This window comes from Ctenopharyngodon idella, chromosome 8 (assembly GCF_019924925.1).
Source record: "Ctenopharyngodon idella isolate HZGC_01 chromosome 8, HZGC01, whole genome shotgun sequence".
Taxonomy (NCBI): domain Eukaryota; kingdom Metazoa; phylum Chordata; class Actinopteri; order Cypriniformes; family Xenocyprididae; genus Ctenopharyngodon; species Ctenopharyngodon idella.
In genome coordinates, this window is record NC_067227.1 from 9,651,611 (window position 1) to 9,676,334 (window position 24,724).

General features: G+C 41.1%; 1 protein-coding gene across 1 annotated transcript in view; it reads right to left on the reverse strand.

The window, feature by feature from the left end:
- Positions 1-5,075: 5,075 nt before the first annotated feature.
- The window catches only part of magi1a (membrane associated guanylate kinase, WW and PDZ domain containing 1a), a 75,114-nt gene continuing 55,465 nt past the window's right edge, over positions 5,076-24,724 (reverse strand). Inside the window, 13 exon segments of the mRNA XM_051901968.1 lie at positions 5,076-7,653; positions 11,352-11,490; positions 11,922-12,065; positions 14,437-14,485; positions 14,751-14,838; positions 16,036-16,239; positions 16,503-16,799; positions 17,837-18,029; positions 18,653-18,744; positions 20,447-20,708; positions 21,681-21,715; positions 23,702-24,020; positions 24,022-24,353. Of these exon segments, the coding sequence (XP_051757928.1) occupies positions 6,653-7,653; positions 11,352-11,490; positions 11,922-12,065; positions 14,437-14,485; positions 14,751-14,838; positions 16,036-16,239; positions 16,503-16,799; positions 17,837-18,029; positions 18,653-18,744; positions 20,447-20,708; positions 21,681-21,715; positions 23,702-24,020; positions 24,022-24,353 (3,155 nt within the window). The 3' untranslated portion in view covers positions 5,076-6,652.

Here is a 24,724-nt window from a genome sequence, read left to right on the forward strand (position 1 = left end):
TAAGATTCTTTTTATTTTTCTTCCTAAAATGCTGCAAAAGGAAAAATATCTTAACTCTCTTACTGTTGGACTCCTTATACTGGCTTTGTTGTGATTGTAGAGGCATGTATTCAAGGCAACGTAACAATAAAAAGCACTTTGCAAATGAAATCACTCTGTTTATGTTTTGATTGAGCTGTGATGTTAACGAAATGTCAAAATAGTATTTTAAATTGAATAAACAATGCTGATTTCTGATGAGAGCTTTAATGTGATGTATATATTCCCACAGCTGCTGTTTTTAGTAACGGCTGAGAGTATTCTTTTTTAATCAACATCAGTACAATACTGCAAAGTTTCAGAATTAAAACGTACATACATACGTACATGAAAGAATCAGAATTGTACGCACATTCCTTCAACAATTTATAGCACAAAAATTATGGATGTTATAACTGGCTCAATATGTTATTCAATGCCTCACTGTCACCTTGGATTAAAGGCTTTATGAAGGATGATTTGACAGATATGTATAGGTGAATTAGGTAGGATCAGAACTGACGTGTTAATCCTGCTCTAGGTCAGAGTGGTGAAAATAGATTATGATTATGTATAGTTTGCCTTTCACTGGCATCTGTTTAAATAGGAACACAAACGCACAGCCTTAGTTGCACAACAACATTTGAGCCTCAGGGACATTGCTTACTTCGAGAACACCTTCCGCTATTAGTAGTCATCATGAGTGTTATATCTTTACATTATACAGTGTTGGCCAAAAATATTGCCACCATTGCATCAGATCATCCTCAAATGTTTCCATCCCATTGTTGACATTAAATCATATTTTGGTTATCACATATGTCTTCGGTGTGCAGTTGAACAAATCCCAAAAATCTGAATAATTTACAACATTTTAGGTAATTTCACAGAGAAATCCTAAAATGGCCTGGACAATATTATTGACGTGATTCTAGTTTACTTTTAAACTGAACTCTCCTGTGGTGAGATGAAAGTATACAAATCTCGTATTCAACAAGTTTGAAAAGAGAAAATGACTCATTTGTGTCACTGTGAGATTTGTGTGTGTGTGTGTGTGTGTGTGTGTGTGTGAGAGAGAGAGAGAGAGAGAGAGATAGAGGACATGGACAAAAGAATGAACATCTGAGGAGGTCAGACACAAGATTCTAGCCAAGCACGGACAATCTGAAGTCTACAGATCTTCAGAGAACATTATAAAATGTGCTTACGCACAGATTTGATCAGAGTGTGCATGCGCTAAAATCCAAGCCAGCGTTTATAGTTATAAAAACAGTCTTTGATGTGAAATAGTGCTTTGCACCACGTCAGGTTCTGATCAGATGTAGATGTACACATTTTTCAATTCTTGCCACTTGCAGGATTTGGACGTTGACTGGTGCTCTTTTATATGCTAATGACATTAATTAGGCAGCGTTTACAAGGCGGAGATGTGAAACCATTCAGCTGCGCACAATTTCAAGATCATTTTTGATTTATAGATTTCACATCTGGAAGAGAGCGTTTCTCTGAATCACACATACACACATTTGAGAAATAATCTTAGATTTCAACATATAATGGTTTCTATGCAACATTTTATTAATGAGGCCCCAGATGTTCCATTTTCAACTGTACATAATGTCATTAAGTGCTGTAGCTGAACGTGGATGTGGCTGCCAGTGAGAAACTGATGGAAGATCACAGCGAAGAAAAGTTGAACGGTAGAAACGCACCTCCTCTGTCGACTGCCGCACAGATTCAAGACACGTACGGTAGGAGGACCCCACTGACATGAGAAACACACCTGAACATGCAAAAACCCTTCTGGGAGAATGTCCTGAGGACAGATGAGACCAAATTAGAGCATTTTGGTAAACCACACCATCTCTGATTACAGAAAACAAAGGAAGCCTTCAAAGACAAGAGCACCTTCATACAGTCACACAGAGGAGGGTCGGAGATGTTTTGGGTTGTTTTGCTGCCTCTGCCTCTTGAATGTGTTACATCATGTAACTTATGAGGTTGAACCGAAAACATTTCTTTCTATAGTAAAATAAAAGCCTGGGAGGATTAGGAAGGTAGAGAATTGTCCTCTCAGAAGAACACAAGCTGCTGTAAGCAAATTAGCTCAAAAGGGAAAATATTAATAATTAGTCATAATTCGTTATGATTAATTATAAATATTTGAAATAGTTAATCAAAATTAACTTAATGTAGCTGAATTAATATTACAATCAATTAATCTGTTTGGTCAGCGAACACTCAGTATTGATCGTCTATTAACTTTTCAAGAAGGATATGTTCTGTGGCCACAGAAAAACATCACTTTCTTAGCATGTAGCTGTGATCGAATCATTATCAGGGACACTGGTTTATAAGCAGATCAGAATCAACTCACAAGAGTGTGCACACAAGTTTTATTTAACTAAATCACAAACACATAACTAAACTAACAAACACCAACATACCATTCACACAGTGAGAGAGTGGAAAATGAATTTGAACCGTATCATAACAGGGGAATGAAACAATGGAAAGGGTAAATTAACAATTGCTGGACGAACCATCAGTTTCAATACTATACAGCACCTTTGTTAAAAGGGGTTCACAATCTTAATACTAAATTGCCATTTAGTGTTCAAACGATACTTGCAAATGCCTTAGCTGTCCAGATCTGCAGGCTCAGGAGAAATCCTTGATGGTTCGGTCCGCTGGCGTGGAAGTTGTAATCAGTATCTTCGGCGTTGAATGAAGAAAATGAAGACAAACTTTGCGCTGTTAATTTGACTCTTTTGTGGTCGCTGCAGTTGTGCATGGCTTGAAGTGAAATGGAGGCCTACCAGCCCGGCTCAGGCCAGGTGGCCCTCATGTAGTATCAACAGGAACAAGAACAAAGAACCAGAAGAACTAACAGAACTGTGATTTTTCGTGGGGGCTTTTTTAACTCTCCAGACAGTCGACAGCTTCGAGTCATGGCTTGACCAACGAGAAAGGTGCAATTCTCTGGCGGGGGATTTCCTTTGTTTGAAAGTGAGTTCATTTGCCTGGGTTTGTAGGTTTGTGTCCATTTATACTCTGATAAATAGAACAAACACAATGCATTCTATGATATTTTCATGTCCACCAACATGTGAGTCATTAAACAAGGAGTAATTTGATATTAAACATCACCTAGATGAAATACATTATCTCATAGTTCCAACTTTCAGGCATGCATAACACTATACAACATACGAAAGAACAATATACAGACAGTAATAATACACAAGATGTACTGGGGAAATGCATGTTCATTCATTTAGACGAAGTTGTCAATGAATTAGTGGCAAAGATTCTATTTTTATAAACCAAATGATTCTGGTGACCTGTGTTTTCCTGATAAAACACTGCTTTGAAGTGGATGTTAAGAGCAAATGGTGATAGCGCTCAGTGGGGGGGCCAGACCTTACGGGGCCGGCATGGGTGAAGGGTTGGAAGATGCTGAGCAATTGTGTGTTTGATCTATATAGATGCTACACTGCAGAGTGAAAATGAAACATTCCGTATATTATTATATATGCGTGTTTGGCTGAGAGTAATGACTGTTATAGGAGTTAGAGAGGAAGACTACAGCTGGTGTATGAAGATGACCAGGAAGTGTCCTTATATGGTCAAAGGAAATAGCAGGCCTTATGATCATTTGTTTTTTTACTTATCCAGTCAGTCAAAAAAACCTTTGTTCTATGATCAGTGAATATGTAGGACTGTAGTGAATAAATACTTTAATCATGAGCCTGTGGTAGCCTCTCTTACCACCATAGTACACTTCAGAGAGCTACATGGGTTACTGCTGAAATATTAAAGACGAATAAAAACTTGCTTAACTTTTACAATCGAGTGGCCTGACTTCATTATAAAGGTGAATGATTAATGTCTGTCTTACAAGTCCACAACAATCCACATAAATCTGTTCCCATGACAGAACCGGTCATCCCTAGAGGGAATATTTGCACTGTTATTCATGAAACATGAATAAAACATGGAGTCTTCGTAATCCTGATCCACCTAAAATGACCTTGTCCTGGTATTTGTCATGAGACCCATTTAAACAAAACAATACACTTCAGTTGGGTCAATGGATTAACCAAATGGAATCTTACTGACCCATAATGAAAGTAAAATTAGTTGTGAAAGCCAAACTCACAGGGCTGCTATATACATATTTTACAGCAAGCAAAGTGCACAGTTCAGTCAGACACCTCTCACTACATTAATAAATCCTTTAAAAATCATCTTCTGTCCTCCCTTTGTGCATTTATTCATTGAGTAGATGCTTTCCTAAGCAACTTCCCAATGAAGTACAATTCAAATAACACGCTGAAGTAAGAGATAATATTTTAAGAGAAATTCCTTGGTTGCTGTTGTACATTTTCCTCCCGTAGTGATTTGAGATCACGGCACAGGCAAGCCAAGTTTATTACTACACTCTTAGTTCAGTACTGAAAGAATAATCCGACCCAGGGATGGGCAAACTTAGTCCTGGAGGACCACTGTCTTGCAAAGTTTAGCTCCAGCCCTAATCAAACACACCTGAACCAGCTAATGAATGTCTTAAGGATTACTAGAAGACTGCAGAGAGGTGAGTTTTATAAGGCAGGACAGAGTTTGCCCTTCCCTGATCAAAGGCACATAAGCTGCCAGTGGGGCAGTACCCTTTCAAAAGGTACACATTTGTAGCTTATTTAATTATTTAGACCCTAATATTAGCAACATTAACAACATTAGTACCTTCTGAAGGGGAACTGGGTCTGAACTCTTGATTATATGCCTGTTTTGTTTTCTAAATGTGCAGTTTCATTTCATAACACCACAATGAACACAGGATTGTGAATTTGTATGGAAAACTTTATTTGATAATAAAAATAGCATTCACAGACTTCTTTTTGATAGCTACATATACATTGTGATCCATCCAAACAAGAAGAAAAAAAACTTTACCGTGTAAGTCCATGTCTACTTCAACTTAGACTAATGTTATGTATAACTTCATGAGTCAAATAAAGCTATGGACAATGCAGAATTTTTATATATATGCATAGTTTTGTAAAAAAAAAAAAAAAAAAAAAAAAAAATCATTAGACCATTTTATCGACAGAAAAAAGCATTTAAAATCCATAGAACTTTGCAGAGACCACAGACAGTATACAAGATCTCTAGAAAAAAAGCAGGCTATCCATCACGACAGATATTCAACCGCCTTCCTTGAAAAACATCAGTCTCCCATCTTCCCTGGAGAGAGGAAAACAAAAATAACTTTACATATGCCTGATTCTGAGTACACGTCATCGTAGTCCCCGTGAGACGAGTATAAACATGTTAGTATCTTCTTCTAGGTGGACATCTTTCATAAACTCTTTTTTTGTACAGAGAAAAGGCAGCAGTATCCTTACCTACACGGGTTCGAAGTACATACAGTAATAAAAGTCTGTACAAAAGACAGCGGCTGATCCGTTCATTTCCATACAGTACTATTCAGATGACACTGAAGGAATTCCCTGTTCTTGTTCCTGGTTGAGAGATTACGGTCCAGTCCAAATGTGTTCCCAAACAAACACGTATTGCATGTGTGTATGCTCCGGAGAGCGTGACGGAAAACACGCAGTGGCTCAGTGTGGCAGATTGTGCCAGGTGCCGTTCTCATGTGGTCTTCTGAATCTTCCGTGCTGTAACTGTACATTCAGGTCCAAATCATGTGCTGCTGTCCATGTGCCACATTTTTCAACACTGTTCAGAGATTCAGAGCATGTCAATGGCCTTTGGTACTCTACGTTGTGGAGGTAAATGTGGCTCTGTAAGGGACGATTCAAAATATTCCAGACCTCTAATTAAAATGATTGCGAACTGGACTAAAATCAGACGACTTTTCCCATATTTCATAACTCCAGTGTTTGCATGTATTGGCTATGTTCCTGTAGCTCAACTGCTCTCAGTGCTTTCATTCCCGAGGAACACATTCTGATAACATGTACAGCTTGAATGCACTTTAAATCACTTTTTAAAAGCACCTGATTAGTTCATAAAATATACATTTTGTAATAACTTGCTTTAAGCTAATGTTGGGTCAAGTTTTCTCAACTGTACACATGTGCCTTTAGTCTAATTTCTGGTGATTATGGCAAAAACAAAACAACAACAGCAAGAAGCGAACAAACTCTGTGCCACAAGATAATGTCTTTCTGCTCTCGTTTCTTCAGCGCTTTTTTGCGTATGGGCGGCTCGAGCCTCAGTCCAGTGCAGTGTTACGACAAACAAGGTCAGATAGTGTACAACAGACTAAGACCGAATGATGCTTTTTCATCCCATCAAGTTACATTTCAATTTTTCAAAATAAATATACAGCTTAAATATATTACTTACTCAAACAGTAGCATCATAGTTGGAGTTCTGGTTTTGCCACAACTATTCAAATGTACAAACAAAGAAACAAACGTTGAATGCTTGTGCTCTGGTTCAATAAATCTCAATTTGGAGAGAAGAGGACACATTTGTAGAAAATAAACAGTTAAGTATCCGTATCTTCTAAACAAAACATGGATCTCACTCCCAACACAACATATAAAAACAAATGGATGGATGAAAACTAGAAAAACCCATTGTTGAAGCTGCGGTGAAGCGGTCAGATGCTGAGGTCTGCGTGGTTCTCCTTGTAAAGCCGTCTCTTGTTCGCAGAGTTCTGGCCCAGGCCTCGGCCCACACCGCTCCCGTTTGCGCTGCTGGCTTTCAGAGCGTTGTAATAATCCCTCAGCTGTGGAGTGGCGCCCTCTTCCAGGTAACTTCCGTCACTGCTGCTGTCTGATCTCCTGTGGAAGTGTCTCTCACTGGATCCGTTGAGGAAATATCCTTGTCTCTCAGCTTGACCGGATGGAGAGCCGTTGTGCAGGACGTTCCTGTTTTTTAAACCGCGTTCAGGTGTGCGACCGAGAGTATGGGCCATGGGCTTGTTTGGTCGCTCCGGGGTGGACGTAAAGTAGCCCTCACTGTTGTAGTTGCGACGGGGTGTTTGGGGCTCTTTTTGGGGCCGGAAATGCCTTTCTGGAGTGGAGATCTGGCTCAGCAGGTCCTGGGAAGAGGCTTGATAACTTCGTTCAGGGGACTGATCTTTATAGGATCGTGTTATTCGTCGGTCCACAGACTTTGCTCTATGGCGGTCTGGAGAGCTGTTGCGCTTCCGGCCGGAGGAGCGATCCAAGGATCCACTACGCACCTGAGATCCAGCGCTACCTTGCGTGTCTACGGATGGTTTGCGGCCTCGCCTCTGTAGATCCTGATTGGAAGTTTTCCTCCCAAATCCGCCCTCTTTCCTTAATGTTTTGAAGAGCTTGGCAATGCCGCTCTCGGAGTCAGACTTCTTGACCCTGCGGTGGGAGTTGTTTTTGGGGCTGGGCTGGTTGTTCCAGGACAAGTGGTGCGGAGCCGGGCTGTTGTCGTTCTCTCGCTCCCTCGCCGGCTCCGGCTGTCTGTCCTTCAGTTGCTGCTGCTTGGGCTGGGATGGGGTGTGATATTCGGATGTATAGCTGGACTCTGACGGAGGATGAAACGGGCCACTGACCAGCAAAGTCCTCATTTCCGAATTATTTTGTGGCCCGGGCGAGGGAGGGTAGCTGTCATTTGGGCCGTCTGGAAATGAATGAAGAAAGGCTTACGTTAGGCCACTAAAAGCACTCGGATTGTAACAGTAAAGACGTCACAGGAACCTTTAAATGAACAGGCAGCACTTCATGTAATCAAACACATTCATACAACATCTATACAAGCAGTCAAAGCTTTGGACACACCCCTACTCATTTTTGGTCAAGTCATCTAAACAATTACACAAATGGAAGAATGGAAATTATGTAGTGACCAAAGAAATTAAAACAAATAAAAACTATCTTATGTTTACGTTTCTTGCCCTAGATCAGGGGTTCCCTCGAGGGTCGCTATCCAACCCTGATCAAACTCAAAGAGTTGAGCTCAGAAAACTATGATTTGGTTCGTTTGACCAGGAAGCTGCAGTTGGCGACACAAAAACGGCAGAAATCTCTACTGCTCAAGCCAGTCAATTACAGACATGTGAGAGGCACAATCAGTGCTCCTGTGAGGAGTAATTTAAGTGACTCCAAAACTGTTGCAAATCATCAAATGACAAAATTTGGAGGCATCAACATCGGGTAGTAGCTCCAAAAGCTTTGCTTCCTTATTTTGCCACACAGATATAAGTGTCGGACACCCCTGCTGAAAAATCCACCATAAACCAGCATGAATTCCATGTTGGTCCAGGCTGGTTAGAGCTGGTATAGTGCTGGTCAAGCTGGTGGACCGGCGTAATCATGCTGTTCTCAAGCAAAACTGAGCTGGTGTAGCTGGTCCTTCTGCTTCTCATGCTGGTGACCAGCAAACCAGCAACCATGCAGGTCCCAGCATACAAAACATACCTTATGCTGGTCACCAGCAATGCAGGATTTTTCAGCAGGGACTTTCAGGCATTTCCCAAATGTGATCATGTTTTAAAGTGCCCTATTATGCTTTTTCAGATATTATCTTTCATGCAGTGTGTAATAAAGCCGTTCGTGAATGTAAAGGTCTGAAAAATTCCAAAGATCGAAGTGCAGATAAATGCAGTTTTTGTCTCCTAAGAGAAAGAATCAAATCTGAACTGCCTGAAATGAGTCGTCAGTAATTCCAGTCTCACTTCCTGTTACGTACTTGCGTAACAATGTAACAAATTTGCATAATGCCTTCATTGCCTGAACGGTGTCTGCTTTGCCCCGCCCTCAATCACTGTAGTTGTATCTGAGACTGGAAGAGTTTGGTTCATGTTGTTCATGTGGAGAAAACGCTGTTTTCAGCACTTCAAATCCACTTTGCATGCACTTTAAAAGGCCTCGCGCTGGAATTGACATTGTCACTGGTTGTATCACTGTGTATCAAGTGCTGAGGATGAGCTGAAATTCAGATATGATAATGGACATTTGGTTTCCGACACGCGCTGTAAGTGGTCGACCAATCACAACAGACTGGGTCATCTGACCGATCAGAGCAGAGCAGGCTTGTAGAAAGGAGAGGTTTAGAGAAACAAGATCTTCGAACGAACTGCTTTCAGACTCTTTGAGGAATGAGGTGATGTGCAACTTTGGAAGCATGTGAATCTATTGTAGGAGACTTCAAAACAAAATTAGGAACCTTTAAAATAGCATAATAGGGGCACTTTAATACAGTTTGGTGGACGAAGGGTTTTAGGACACACCCGGAAAACAAGATGTCAAAAATAATTCAGCCCTCTCAATTCCTTCCGTTGCAGCAGGAACACCTGCACCCTCTGCGTAACTCTTCCTGAATGCAAGGGTTATCAGGATGTTTTGGTCACACTTGATAATGTTTTGGAAAGAAAGGCATCACGGTCTTTGCGGTCAAATTACTGGCTCCAGATATCATTCCCAGATAGGAATGCCACGGACCGTTGAGTCTGATCAGATATATCAGGACGACAGTAAACCCGTGGGGTTCAGTAGCATTATCATTGCCCAGAACACCCCCAGTCATCAGGCATGGTTGAAAGACTTCCTCTTTTATCATATGTCCAGCATAGAAAAAAAAAAAAAGAAAAAAAAAAAAAAAAAAAAAAAAAAAAAATCACACTCATTTTATTACTTGCTTATGGGTGAATCTCACAAAACTTGTTATACGGGTCACATTTGACCTTAAAACTAACAGGGAAACAATAAACTACATTTTTCTTAAACAATAAAAAAAGAGTCTATTTTAGGATTATTTAATGTTTCTAGAAATCTTTCTGTGAATTTTTTTGTTGTTGCTCAATTTTTACATTTTAAGCAGCGTTTCCCTCCCATGTGTTCAAGAGAACAAAATCATCACTTCCTGGAAAACTGCCACAAAATATCAGTGATAAAAATGTAAGTTTCTTCAATCAGGCTCTTTTTTCCTCCATCATAAATGAGTTTGTCTCAGAGCGTCACAATAAACACTGTCATGTGATCTTGTGTTCGGATGCTGGTGTTTGGGAACACAATCGTGTGAGACGCTTCTGGAGGAATTAAACCAAATCATTCTGATGACAGACTGTGACTGTTTCAGAATCACCAAACCAACATTTGAGATGCTGCGATGTGATTGGTCTGCTGGTTAGTCCAGTTATCCAACCACAGCCTCTGCTGAGGGAAAGTTACATGAGGGTTTGAGGGATTTATTTTCATCGTAGTTTATGCATGTCTTAATGGATAAAACAATTATACGCCTTTTTTGTGCGCATTTTTAGAATGTATACACATCTTGGTGTTTTTGTCCAGTGTTTTTAAATGCAATATTCCATAATTCACATAAAAATAGGTGGATGAAAACACAGCAGATGTCACAATGCTAAATATATTAATGGTCCTAAAAATAGGCTTAGTTTTCTTTATGCAAAATCTGATTTTTAATTCTTCTGATTTTGAAATGGGACCCGGACATGCTCTTGACAGCTTTGGAAACATTCACCCATCTGTTATCATCCATTAACAGAAACAACAACAGCATCACACATGCATCCGAGCATCATCCATCAGGAATATGAATCCATTGAACATGTGATCAGCGGTAGAATGGATTCAGTGGGGTGGGATGAAAGCGTGGCATGAGTGCGGGTGACACTGAGCTGGTGAGGGAACAACACACGTGGGCCAAAGCAAGGCTTATAACGTGCCGCTGGTGATGGGAAGGGTTGACACACAGATTGTGCTTTACAAACCGTGGCTTGGTTTTGACCCATAAGGTAGAAGCAGGGCTCGCCCAACTTATCATTCCTCAGACAGGCAGTGAGATGGGGACCCATCATAGCTGAGGAGCCCAGCACAGAACCAGAGATCAGGAAGAGAGAGAAACAGAGATGAATCAAGAGGAAGAAACACAGACACATGACAGAATCGATTCGTTTCGTTCTGCTGACTGAAGAACTAGGAAGACCTCACTCTCTAGATGAATACAGCTGACATGGGGACAGTGATATTCAGTGATATTATCGATTCGACTGCAGATGAGAACAAAACTTGAACTGAATTGATCTGATTAATGACATTATTGTCTATTTAGAGCTGCTTATAGCTGAACTGAACTGATCTGAATAATGACTCTATTGTCTTCTGTAGAGCTGCTTTACAGCTGAATCTGAATTTCTTTCATATTTGATGAAGTTTGCATCATTGATTCTGTTATTTTCCTGTTTATCACTGTGAATCTGCTTTGAACCTATCAATAACCAAGAAGTGTCAATGTAACTGTGAAGAAGAAGAAGAAAAGGTGGTAAAAAACATGAATACTGAACATGATTTGTTACCCACCGTACTCTGGGACGGATCCATCTCCTCTCTTCAGCACCAGTCGAGCTCGTCTTCCTCCGTTCTTGATCAGCTCGATGGCGCGGGAATGTTTCATATTTTTTGTACTTTCACCGTTGATCTCCAGAATTTCATCACCAACCTGAAACGAGGTGGACAGCAGAATGAGCTTATGAGGATCAACATCAACATCAACACCTGGGAGATTCTCACTAATAAAAATGTTTTTTTGCTTAAAGTTCTAAACATACACTCAAAAAGTTTTATTGGTTAGCCGATCTTGACCAGAACTGAACTTGTTATGGTTCACCAATTTGCTGCTGTTCTTAATAAAGTCTGAGAAGGAAAGAGAGAAGGAAATGGAAACTGCCAAAGAGCAGAGAAACACACGTGTGCGATTCTGGGAGTTTTGATTTCAGATCAAAACTCGCTCGGAAATTCAACCTTCTCATTGGTCATTCCATTAACCAATGGAAATTGTAAGTAAAAATGTAAAAAGTGAAAGAATAAGGGACACTGGACTGATAGTGAAGGACAACAATTGGATTTTTACATCCATTTTACATTTCTTACCCTCATCTTGCCGTTTCTGACAGCAGCTCCGTCCTCAGCTAATCGCAGCACGTACAGATCCATGTTATACTCCTTACCGCCTCTCAGACTGAAGCCAAAACCCTTACTTTCCCTCTCCAGATCAACCGAATAAAACTCTGCCTCCTAAACACACACAGACACAAATGAACAAGACCACACAGATCTGCAGGACGCTGTTCTGGTTGCACTTTATTTTACAGTACCTGCACTTTCAATGTACTTACCCGAGAAATACTGAGTGAACTACATAAGTTAAGGTTTGGTTCAGTGCTAGTACAGCGGTATTACACAGTTATTAATTATTATTAATTATTAAATTAATTATTAATTACTACAATAAGTGCACAGTATGTACATGCAGAACAGGAGATTAAATCGTTTGAGAGAGGTGTAAAAAATCGTTTTTTTTCCCCCATTTTTTAAATGAAATATATACTGAATATCTAAGATGTTTCTCTCAGACAGCAGCGTGATCAAATTGTAATGACTGAGATAAATCAGACACAAATATTTGTTATATTTAACAAATATTCTTAACTCCTCACCGAATGCAAACCAGGGTGTCTTGTCGACCCCCTGAGGTAATAAAACTAGTTGCCATGGTTTTACGAGCGGAAACTATGCAGGCCTCTGGTTAGTTCAGTCATTGTCAGGCTACAAAGACATAAAGCCTGTAAAAACAGACTCTCCTGCATTAATTTATAGATGAACTGTTCTGTAAGTGAACATGCGACCCAGGACATTGTGTATTATTATAACTGTCTTGTTTGTATGGTATTTTATGCATATTTTATAAGAACTACTAGTTCATGTAACCTCACTTATATATCGTGTCTTCTATCAAATTAATGCTAATTTCTGTATGTGAATTCCTCATCGGATGCAGTGTGTGTTTGTTGCATTAATGGGAGTATAAATGGACACAAATCCACACAGCTCAGTTTAATCGTGTTCGGTCATGAAAGCCCCCACAGGAGGAATGTTGTCGCTCGGAAATTCAACCTTCTCATTGGTCAGGTCAACCCTAAGGGGTGTGGCTTCGACCAGAAGTTAAAAGCCAGCGCACAGTGCTCCTCCCTCTCTCTCTTGCTTCTTTGACGGACTGACGCCGTGCAGGCCGGCCTCTTCAGTCCTGCACCCCAGCCATGTGCTTAACTAGATTCAAACTAACCATGCAAGTTTGTCATCGGTTCTTCATTCAACGCAGAAGATATCAATTGCAACTTCAGCACCATCGGACTGAACCCTCAGGATTTTCTTCTGCAACAGTATATTTGGGACGCTCTTTAAAAAGGCCGAGGCCTAATGCAAGTATCGTATGATATACTAAACTGCAGCTAGTTAGTTAAAATTGTGAACCTCCTTTGTTAACAAAGGAGTTTATGATGAATACTGATGATTCTTTCCTGGTTTTTGGTTTCTCCATAGCTCCTCCTGTTTCCCACTTCTGGTTTCACTCTATCATTCATCATTTTACCCGTTTATGTGTGACGTGTGTGTATGTATGTGTTAGTTCAGTTATGTGTTCGTGATTTAGTTAATAAAACTTGTGCACAATACATATTTGGCTCTGACTCACTGTCTGCAATAGATTGCCTCTTAAATTATTCAGATTTTGCTACCAGTGCTGTAAATGCTAAGAAAGAATTATTTTTCTATGGCCATGAAAAATACCCTTCTCTTAGAATTAATTAATAATCAATTCTGAATGTTCACAGAATGAAACTGATTGATTGATTGATTGATTGATTGATTGTGATTTTAAGGTAGTTACATCAAGTTAATCTGATTAACTGATTCAAAAATTCATAATTAATCATAATTAATAATCATAAATAAGGTAAGAATATTCCCCCTTTGAGCTAATATCGCTACAAAATGGAGGCTTTTGCTCTTCAGGATTGGACCCAAGTGATCTCACATGCTGCTTCTCCTCAAACTTTCATTGCCTGCATGTTTAGACTGTTATTAACACTGACTGAAATCAAACATTCAAAGCCTGTGTGCATCAAATATACCAAATCAAACACTGAGTTTGTGCATTTTGGGAAGTGTAAGAATGAAATTCACAAATAATATATGATGCTCATTTGCTCGTGAATTAAAAACAAATGTTTGGCCTGTATATTAATGCCAAATGATGCGCTGTCAATAATGTTATATGGTTGATATTACAGTTATAAACCTGATCTCACATCTGTATCTGTTATATTAGTTCATACACTGTGAACCAACATGAACAATGAACTCTATTTTTATTAACCAACATTGACAAAGATTAACAAATGCTGTAAAAATATACTGCATGTTAATTAATGCATTAACTAATGTGAACAAATGAGACATGTAAAGTGTTCCCAGAAAGACTTGACCCTGCCCTCTTCACCTACAATACTGTGAAATAAATCAATTACAGTATCAAACAAACTAAAGCAAAACTACAACATAACCTGTCATCCGTTGTGGTAAATGTCACATGATTTACAGATCTCACCTGATTGTAGGTTGGCGGTTGGGTCAGAGCTTGCTTGGGTTTGTTATTCCTGTTGGACAAAGAGAAAGAAAAATCATGTTACTAATGTCCACCTGTCAGAACATTTTGTTCTGTGATTATCAATATCATTAATAAATCAATGCATACATACATACAAATATTGTGTGTGTGTGTTCTTGTATACATGGTTTATGAGGGCACAAATGTGTATAATAACATGGGTATTACAACGTAAACATGATTTATGAGGACACTTCCTGTGTCCTAGTAAAACCACATATACAAGTGTGTGTGTGTGTGTGTGTGTCAGTCACCTGGGCTCTGTGCTGCTCTGAGGTGTGTGTGTAGTGGTGATGGTGGCGATCTTCTCTGCGTTGGTCAGTAGTGAGGCATTTGATGTCTCTATTCGGTCAGAGAGAACGAGAAACAATTGTAATGTTTTGAATGACTGATAAATCATTTTTACAGAACACAAAATGCATGAATTACTGCTAGAAAACCAAGGCTGAGTCAAATCCACATTTGAAAGACAAGACTCTATGGACACATTTGTATCGCTGACCAACTTCAGCTTTCATGATTGCAGTTGCACAGCTTTGTGAGATTTCTTTAGTTAATGCTTCAGAAATTCATGATGAATTTTGATGTTTTCAGATTGTTCCACTATTCAAGATTTGAAGTGCTGTTTTGACCATTCACCCAAAATATACAGATCAGTCAGTCACTATGGGCTATTCCTGAAAAATGATCAAATCAAAATGATTGACAACATTTTAAGTAAGTTAGTAGTATCCAGAAACATCCAGAAACTATAATCTCTGGATTCAGACACACTCAAGGCTTCAGATTCTAGGCCATAAGCTGCTTGAAACAGAAAAACAAAAGTACATGCATTCATTACAGCTCCACCCTGTGGCCAGTTCTCAGAACAACTGGTAGAAAGTATGATATAGAAACTCTACACCAAGTTTTATGAGCAGGATTGTGTTGAGCACTGCCCTTCTTCTCTCTCTCTCTCACATGATGAGGGGTAAAACGGCCCATGTGCGTCACATGTTCATGTGTTTAACATCAGAACATCCTGATGTTGAGCAGGAGGCGATTTTTTCTCGATCCAACATGAATAATTTCCAGTCAAAATTTTAAGTGTTTGTGTTGTGACCATTGGAAAAATGCTTCACTAAAACCTGTCCTATGCTAGAATTCTAAAGTAATATAATTATGTATGGAGAAAAATATTAGACGTAAGAGGGCGATTGATGTGAATGTGCAACAGTCAACCATTAGAAAGACACTGTAAATGAGGAAGAAGCCGCAGCTTTCAGAAGCAGAGCTCTGGGCAGATTCACAGCTGGAGATGTTTGGCCACAACAACGGGACAGGAGTGTTTAGCTGCTTCAGGGTCCAGCAAGTTTTCCATCATAACTACGAATGCCACAATATACGTTATAGAGCTTGTGGAGAACATGAGGCCATCTGTAAACATGGAGCATTCAGCAGGACACTGACCCAAAACAAGCAAACAAATGGAGGCTTTCGGAACGGAAGTCAAGATCTCAAGAAATGCCTCCAGATCTGCTGCTGGAGACGCGAACTCACCGTCTCCGGGGATGATACGCAGCGTGACCGTGTTGCCGGCCTCTTTGATCAGGTTGACGATGTCAGAGTGGGATTTGTTGGTGATGGAGCAGCCGTTGACCGCTAGGATCCGATCGCCCACCTTCAGCTTTCCACAACGGTCCGCGGGACTGAACTCGATGATCCGACCGATTTTATGAGGCATCGACGCGCATGTGTTTCCAGCTGAGGTTTCAGAGGAGACAAAGAGACAGAATTGGGAGACAGAAGAAGAAAAAATGAGCCCAAATTTAGATAACATCAGCAGAATGAAACCCTTGTGACCATATTTATTTTCAGACATCAAAAGATTAGAGGATGAATGACAGAACTATGGTCGGTCAGCTGGGTGTTCAGTGTATGTCTGCTTATGATGTTATTCTGGAGCTTCTGAATATCATACTGAATCCTGAAATCCACTGACACAGAGATGAAGTTCGAGATCTTACCAAAGGTAGTGGCCGCATCAGGCCGCGACACGGACGACACGATGACGAAGCCGAAGCCCTCGTTCTCGCCCCGCTGGATCTCCACATCGTAGGGCTGCAGGGCCACCACCGTACTGCCGCTGCCGCCGCCGCCGCCGCTGCCGATGCCGCTGGTGCTGCCGGAGCCCGAGCTGACGGTGTTGAGCGAGTTCTGGCTGCCCTGCGGCGTCCGCTTCTCCTCCGTGAGCGACGGCGCCTGTGTGCTGCTGTGGTGAGACGAGGCCGGAGACGGAGGAACGTCCCCCTCGCCCTTATACACTACACACAGAGAATCACATGACCTGCTTACAGGGTTACAAAACAAGCACATGCGCCCCATTCAGACAGAAACGCTTTCTGATGTGGACGTCTGTAAAAACACATCTGTGTGGCTGCTGAGCGACAAAACTCGTGTGTTTTGTTGATTTATTCCAGGTGGAGCAATGACAAATTTAATAATAGGAAAATAATATCCTGTTTATTTATTATGTATTCATTTAAATGTCATATTTAATAAGAACATCAACAGACTATGGTTTAAATGGTCTTGCATTTTATGTGAAATAATTCAGAAATTCACGACATGTTGGAATTACTGAGATTCCAGCTTGTAAAAAGCGCTCACGTCCTTGTAGAACTCATAATCCAACTTGTAAACTGGGAATTTTTGGAATGCTCCGACTTGTACCACCTGACTGCTGCAGACTCATTGTTGATAGTGTTGCCATAGAAACACAATTTCCGAGGATGTGAACACCAAGCAGAACATCACGGGTTGTCATCTCGTAATCACGACATGGCATGAACGCAGCATATGTTAACACAACCTCTTATTTACAGCCAAACATTTGACTATTTGGTTGTCTAGTGACATGATTAGTCGAGCAAGCCCTAATTTATATAAATAATCCATATTTTACAATTGTGTTGCTGCCATAACAATGGCTCTTTTTAAAAGATTTTGACTTTTGGATTGATCCCTTCTTGTAAACTCAGAGATGTGGATTCGGACGCACTGCAATCACCACATGACCTCGTGCTTGTCAACACACAGTAGGTCATTTCATTTGTCTGGGATTTGTATGTGTGTGTTGGAAAAAAACACTAACATTCCAGATTCGGACAGCAATAAAATCACTGACTAACCCCTGAAAATGCTGAAATTATTTTATGAAACAATTACCATCTGAATAGGGCTATAGTGACATGTAGAAATAAAAGATAATTTACACACTTTCTCAGCTCTTCTACACACTATGGTATGAAAACTGGAGATTTGTGTTATAAGCCATATGAAATACCAATGAAGGCTTCACCTCCGTAGGCGGTCTTGCGGCGTACGGTGAGGTTGACGTGACCCTGTTTGGCCGCCTGCTGCATGAGCTGCACCACCAGCTGATGAGACTTTCCCACTACCGCCGTGCCGTCCACACAGATGAGCTCGTCTCCGGACCGCAGCCGGCCGTCCTCATCCGCCGCCCCGTACTTCACGATGTGCCCTATGTAGATCTGGAGCACACGTCACAGTAACACACCGGAAGCTCTGACAGACATTGAGCCGAGTGGACATTCATTCACTCAGATGAGAGTCAATGAAGGGCTCCAATAAAATTATGAGATAATTATTCCCTGAATGAGTTAAATCAGCTGTGCTTACAATAAGTTGCAGAATATTATTATTTTCACATTTTTATAATTATTTTAAATTATTATAGTCCCTGGTTGACTGGGAACGACTTCCAGAATCACTGGAAAATTAAGATACTAATGTCATGTTTAGTATTGATTATTGTAAATGAAAACCACAGATCAGGAAGTTTGAGGTACCAATATTTTAACACTAAGATTGGTCAAATTCTGACCGAATTTTCTACAGAAATTCTAAAGAAACACACAAATGGGCCTGTTTATTCATGCAAGGTGCTTTAGTTTCTGTTTTCTGTGTTCATGCAAAAAAGAAATTCATCTTTATGTTTATCTAAAGTGACTCGCATCAGCTCAATCATGCTGTACTGTTTGAGCTCTATGGGATGTGTGAAATAAATGTATTCTAGCTCTACACCTCAGCACACTGCTTGTTCATTTGTTGTTGGAAGATGCCTGTAGATTTGTACAGATGTTATAGGACTCACCGGTTCTCCAGGTTCATTTCCGCCCAGGATCCGGAAGCCAAAGCCTGTGTCTTTCCTCCAAAGGAAAATGTCTTGTTCTTGAGAGTCTGGCACTGGACAAAAAAAAAAAAAAAAAAAATCAGTTTCTTTGCTACAAGTTAGAGGTGTTCAGTATGACCAAAACATTTCATCACGGTATGAATCTAATTTCACAGTAGGTTTATCACAATATAGTTATTGTGCCTGGTTTATATTAATAACCTAGTGGGAATGCCTGCTGTTTGATAATCCAGTGAATCAAATTACTTTAGAACTGAAAGGTACTTCATGTCACATGTATTTTCTCTTTCCATTTGGGATTTTATGAATACAAACCAAACCAAACACTCTGTGTCTCTATGTTGAAATTGCATGTAAATATTATAAAGAAGATTCACTGACTACTCATGGTAGAAACAGTAAAACTCTCTGACAGTCTACAGGTCTTCTCCAGTCAAAAATCATATATATATTTTACTGCTGTTATTAGTAGTTGATACATGCATATATGCATTATGAATAGAAGAAATGCAGATGGATGAGGATTCTGACAGTGCTCATCACTTCTCACGCTGTCTCGGTACGAGCAGAACGTTTGCTTCACCACACAGGGAACAGCATAATGTGAACCAGACGCCTCGCATGGAGCGTTTAACTGCCCCGCCTGACACGCTGCTCGTTTAAAAGGTCTGGATCTGCCAAGCGGCTCCGTGTGGAGTGTTTAACAGGCCTGACTGGGAACTGGCACTATGAGCGGGAGCCATCAGGAGTCACTGAACAATCTGGCACCGAACCGGCCGGAGCACACATGGACATCTCCTCAGGTACATGATGAAACGATCCGTCATAGCAGGAGTCAAACTACAGCCTCTCTTCAGATGCCAGAGATACATATTACACATGATGAAGGCTTGGGTACAGTTTAACAGCAGATCTCTCATCTGTCAGTCACCAGAACGCAGTTCACCGAGTCTCTTCGAATATACCATGTGTGATGCTGAGAATGGGTCATAATGAATACTGTACGTCTGACATAGCAGAAAGACGCAATCTTTGAACAGTAATATCATCAATGCAATTAATAAACATCCTTTTTACAATTTTAAAATACTATCCCAATGTTAAATAACTAATTTAAAAGGCAGAATCAACTATAAGTCATTATCAGCTTGATTTCCCCGTGACTCTGTGGCGAATCACGCATTCGAACCCGTGACCTCAGTATTCTTGTGTCTATGACAAACTGCTTGTGATGTTTCTCTTTTGAAAGATGCTTTGTATAAAATGAATGTAAATGTTAAAAAAGGTTATATTGTATTTATTGCTTTGACATTAAAGGCATAACTTTAATTCAAATGATGCTTTCCTTCAGTTTTCTGTGAAAATGAATGCAGGAGGGAAAGAGTTGCAGCGCTGCGTGAAGTCAAGAATGTGTGGATATTCATTTTGTACAGTAATGTGTTAATGAAAGAATGAATAGACTCATTAAAACAATGATACTTTAGCTGGAACTGTACCATGAGACATGTTAATGTATTGTACAGGATGGATTCTGATTGGCGGTCAATGTTTTTATCATTCATCAGCTGGAAAAACTGTTCTGAAAGTGACTCCAATGACATTGTTTCTCTGTGCCGTTATTATTACAGTTGTGCTGTGGACTCTGCTATTCTTTTATATTCAGAATGATTTTCAGAACTATATCTTTAAGGTTATGTTTATAGTTATGGTCTTTGGTCTTTCTTCTCAGGTGTGAGGTCAGTGCTGGTCACTCACAGCGGCTCTCATACATGGTCCTGGACTGCGCCCAGATCTTGAAGGGGTCCGGCTTCTTCTGGAGCGTCCCATTGGCTGCGGGGGGTTCAAAGGGCGGCAGGACGGGCAGCGGCTGGGTGGGGGGCGGTGGGACGGGCGGAGGGGCTCCCAGTGCGTCAGAGGGCCCGACGGGCACCGGGCGGCCAGGTGAGTCTGTGTGTGCGCTGCGATGACTGCACACGCTGTGCTGAGAGCTGCCCTGACTGTCCTTCCGTTCCAACTGCTGAGAGACACAGATTTCACATGGTCACTCAAACACAAAAATGAAAACACCATTTCACATTTCACCACCCTCACGTCATTTCAAACTATTTTCTTTTCTACAGTGGAACACAAAAGAAGACGTCCAAGGCTGAATGTTCAAGCGTCTGTTATCTTTCACTCAAAAGCTCTAAACTGGCAACAATTAACATACAGGAAACTGCCAAGGACAAACAGCTTCCAACACTACCATAAAGTAAGACTTCTGAAGACATATGGCAGCTTTGTGTGAGGAACAGACCGGGATTTAAGTTGGTGACAGATAATTGTTCCCTCTGTCGCAACGGAGAATCCGCATCTAAAATAGTGGTCGACCAAATTGAGTTTTTTAAATGCCCAATCTATGGTCAGTCGTGGCCTAATGGTTAGAGAGTTGCAGGTTTGATTCTCAATACTGGCAGGAAATGACTGAGGAGCAAGACACAGTGTGTTTTTTCTGTCATACTCTAATCATTACTTACTGCTGTCAAACAAAAATTGAAATGAAGCAGCACTTAAAGGATTAGTTCACTTTAAAATGAAAATTACCCCATGATTTACTCACCCTCAAGTTATCCTAGGTGAATATGACTTTCTTCTTTCTGATGAACACAATCTGAGAAATATTAATAAATATCCTGACACATCCGAGCTTTATAATCCCTCCCGAGCTGTGTGGAGTACGTTTATGATGGATGGATGCACTCTCTTCAGCTCATACTCGTTGATCTCGTTCACTGCCATTATAAAGCTCGGATGCGTCAGGATATTTATTAATATTTCTCAGATTGTGTTCATCAGAAAAAAGAAAGTCATATTCACCTAGGATGGCTTGAGGGTGAGTAAAGCTTGGGGTAATTTTTATTTTAAAGTGAACTAATCCTTTAAAAAACATTGGTTGACGTGTAAATGAAAGTGTTGTGATGAGGTGAGGAATAAAAGGGACGTATCTTACCAGCACTTTAGGGCTTCTCTTGGGCTGCAGGACTCCTGAGAGAGAGAGAGATATTGTCAGCCTAGATATATACTGTGTGCTTCTCTCACACACACACACACACAATGCCCATTTACACACATCAGCCAATCAAACTAATTTTTACACATTTCTTCTACACACATTGCATGAATACAAATGTAGTATAAGATCACATAGTAATAATGCCAACTGGTGTGCTAAAGTCCTGAAGGTTGGGCAGGTGCACACTGATTATCCTCTCGGCTGTCCTAACGGTCTTCTTATATCTGATTTGCTGGCTGACCCAAACCAGACAGCTATAGAAGTGCACAGAACTGACTTAATAACAGCTGAGTAGAAGTGTGTCATCTGTGGCAGATTGAAGGAAGTAGAACCTCTGCTGGGGTCAATGTGAGTGTCCCACTTAAGGTTCTGAGAGATGGTGGTGCTCAGGAACCTGAATGACTCCACTGCTGCCACAGTGCTGTTTATGATGGTGAGTGTTGTGACTCCAACAGACGGCCAGTTGTTCAACCTCGTGTCTGTAAGCAGAATCGTCACCTTTGTGGATGAGGCCGGTGAGTGTGGTGTCGTCTGCAAACTTCAGGATCTTGACAGAGGGGTCTTTAGAAGTGCAGTGCTGATGGTGAGGGTCCTGGATGTGAGTTTTCCCAGCCTCACTAGCTGCTGCCTGTCTGTCAGGAAGCTGGTGATCCACTGACAGATGGAGGAGGGCACAGAGAGCTGGGTTAGTTTAGTCAGTAGGATATCTGGGATGATGGTGTTGAAAGCCAAGCTGAAGTCCACAAATAAGATTCTTGCATAAGGTGCTGGTTTGTCCAGATGTTGCAGGATATAATGCAGTCCCATCCACGGATCTGTAAGCAAACTGCAGGGTGTCCAGCAGGGGTCCAGTGATGTCCTTCAGGTGGGCCAACTCCAGTCTCTCAAATGACTTCATGACCACAGATGTGAGAGCAACAGGTCTAGTCCGTTTAGTCCTGTAACCTTGGGTTTCTTGGGTGCCGGGATGATGGTGGAGCGTTTGAAGCAGGAGGGGACTTCAGTCAGCTCCAGTGATCTGGTGAAGATCGGGGTGAAGATGGATGACATCCGGACAGCACAGGCTTTGAGACAGGCAGGTGAGACACCGTCTGGGCTCTGATTTGTTCGTCACAGTTCTCAGATTGCTGGATTCATGTAGTTCTCCACCTGCAATCTGGCTATTACATTATTATTATCATTTGAATTTTCCACTGAGTTTTCTGCAGTGCATTATGGGATTGTATTCTCAGTGAAAAAATATATTGCTTTACATTTTGAACCAAACATGCTATCTTAGAAAGCAGCATGATTATGCTAACGATCTTCTAGAACAGTGTTTGTGTGAGGAGGAACATGAAAGATATCGTGTGTTTATATATGGGACATAAATATGTGCTCATAATGAGTCCAGGGGCAAATAAAGAGGCTGACACTCCCTACAGCATCTCTGTCTCTCTCTCACTCTAAATAACCTGAGTATCGTCATGGAAACGAACGAAGGCAAGACACTGAAATTCAAGGCGACTCACACAGCTGAATGTGTGCGTGTGTCTGAGAGAGTGTGTATGTGAGTGAAATGCAAAAATGTGAATGATTTTAATAAAATAATAATGTTATTTTTGATTTACTGTAGTACTTCCCTGAAAAAGGTATGTCACATAACAAATGTTTACATCAAATGCCTCTGATTGGCCGCTGCATTCAGACATGTCTGTGATTGGCTACAATATGCTGCAAAAACATCCCTGCTGGAAAAAACAAACAAACAGCTAAAACCAGCCTAAGGTGTTTGGCTGGTCTTAGCTGGTTTAAGCCAGTCTCCCTGCCTGACATCTAAACAAGTGGCCAAAACTCCTCTAAAACCAATAACACTGCATTGTATTTGGGTATTTTTTCAAAGGCCGTAACTACACCGAGTTCATTCGTGCAGCACAACTCTGATCAGTAATGCGTGTTTCAGAAACATGTTTGCTCACCTCTTTGCACTAGCATAGTAACTTCACTTCCTCGTGGGCATTTGCTGAGAAGATCCACCACCTGGTTGTGGCTCATGCCCTGCACGCTCCTCTTGTTGACCTCCAGCAGGATGTCGCCCTCCTTCAGCCCTCGGCACCGTGGGTAATCCACGATCTGCTTCACCTTCTGCCCTCCACCCACCAGACTGTCTGCCATGGTGAATCCGAAGCCTTTGTCGCCCTTCTCGATGTGGACCGTGATCAGCTCGGGCTGCGTCGCGATGGACGACGCCAGAGTCACCACATCACTGGCGTAGCCGAGGCAGCTGTCGGCCGTCACCAGCAGCGCGCTCTCCTGCCGCAGGGCTGTACGGGACGGGCTCGTGACCCGAGACCACGCCGACCGTCCCGCCGCCGGCCGCCAGCGGAACAGCCATGCCGGGGATCGGCTCGAAGCCCTCCTGACTGTTGACTATGATGGGCTCTTTGTCCAGAATGGCCACGGAGGTGACCAGACTGGTGTTGGGGTCGTCGGGGTCAAAGGGCAGAGGGTAGCCGCGGCACAGCTCCAGCTGGACCATGGAGCCGATCGGGATGGACTGGAATATCTTCACCACCTGAGCATGAGTGTATCCTAAGACGATGGTGTCATTCACACTAACAATCACGTCACCTGAGGACACAAACACACGCGTGTTAGACCGACCCAGTGTTACTGCACCATCACAAGTTATTTTGAATTAGTTTTTATTTTCATTATAGTTAAAGTTTTAGTAATTTTGTTGAGTGTTTTTGTCTATATAGTTTTTTTTATTGAGAGTTTATTGAGTTGTAGTTCATCAAGTTAAACTAATTTAAAATTATAACTGTATTGTAGAAGCAATTTCGGGGGTAATTTCTCAGCCAAATTTGATGTGTGATTAATTAGATGTAATTAATCTAATTGTAATTAATAAGATTAAAATTTTTCATCACTTGAAAGCCCTAGATTTTTAAAAAATAATTTATTTTAGTTAACATTTATTTTAATTTCAATCAACATTT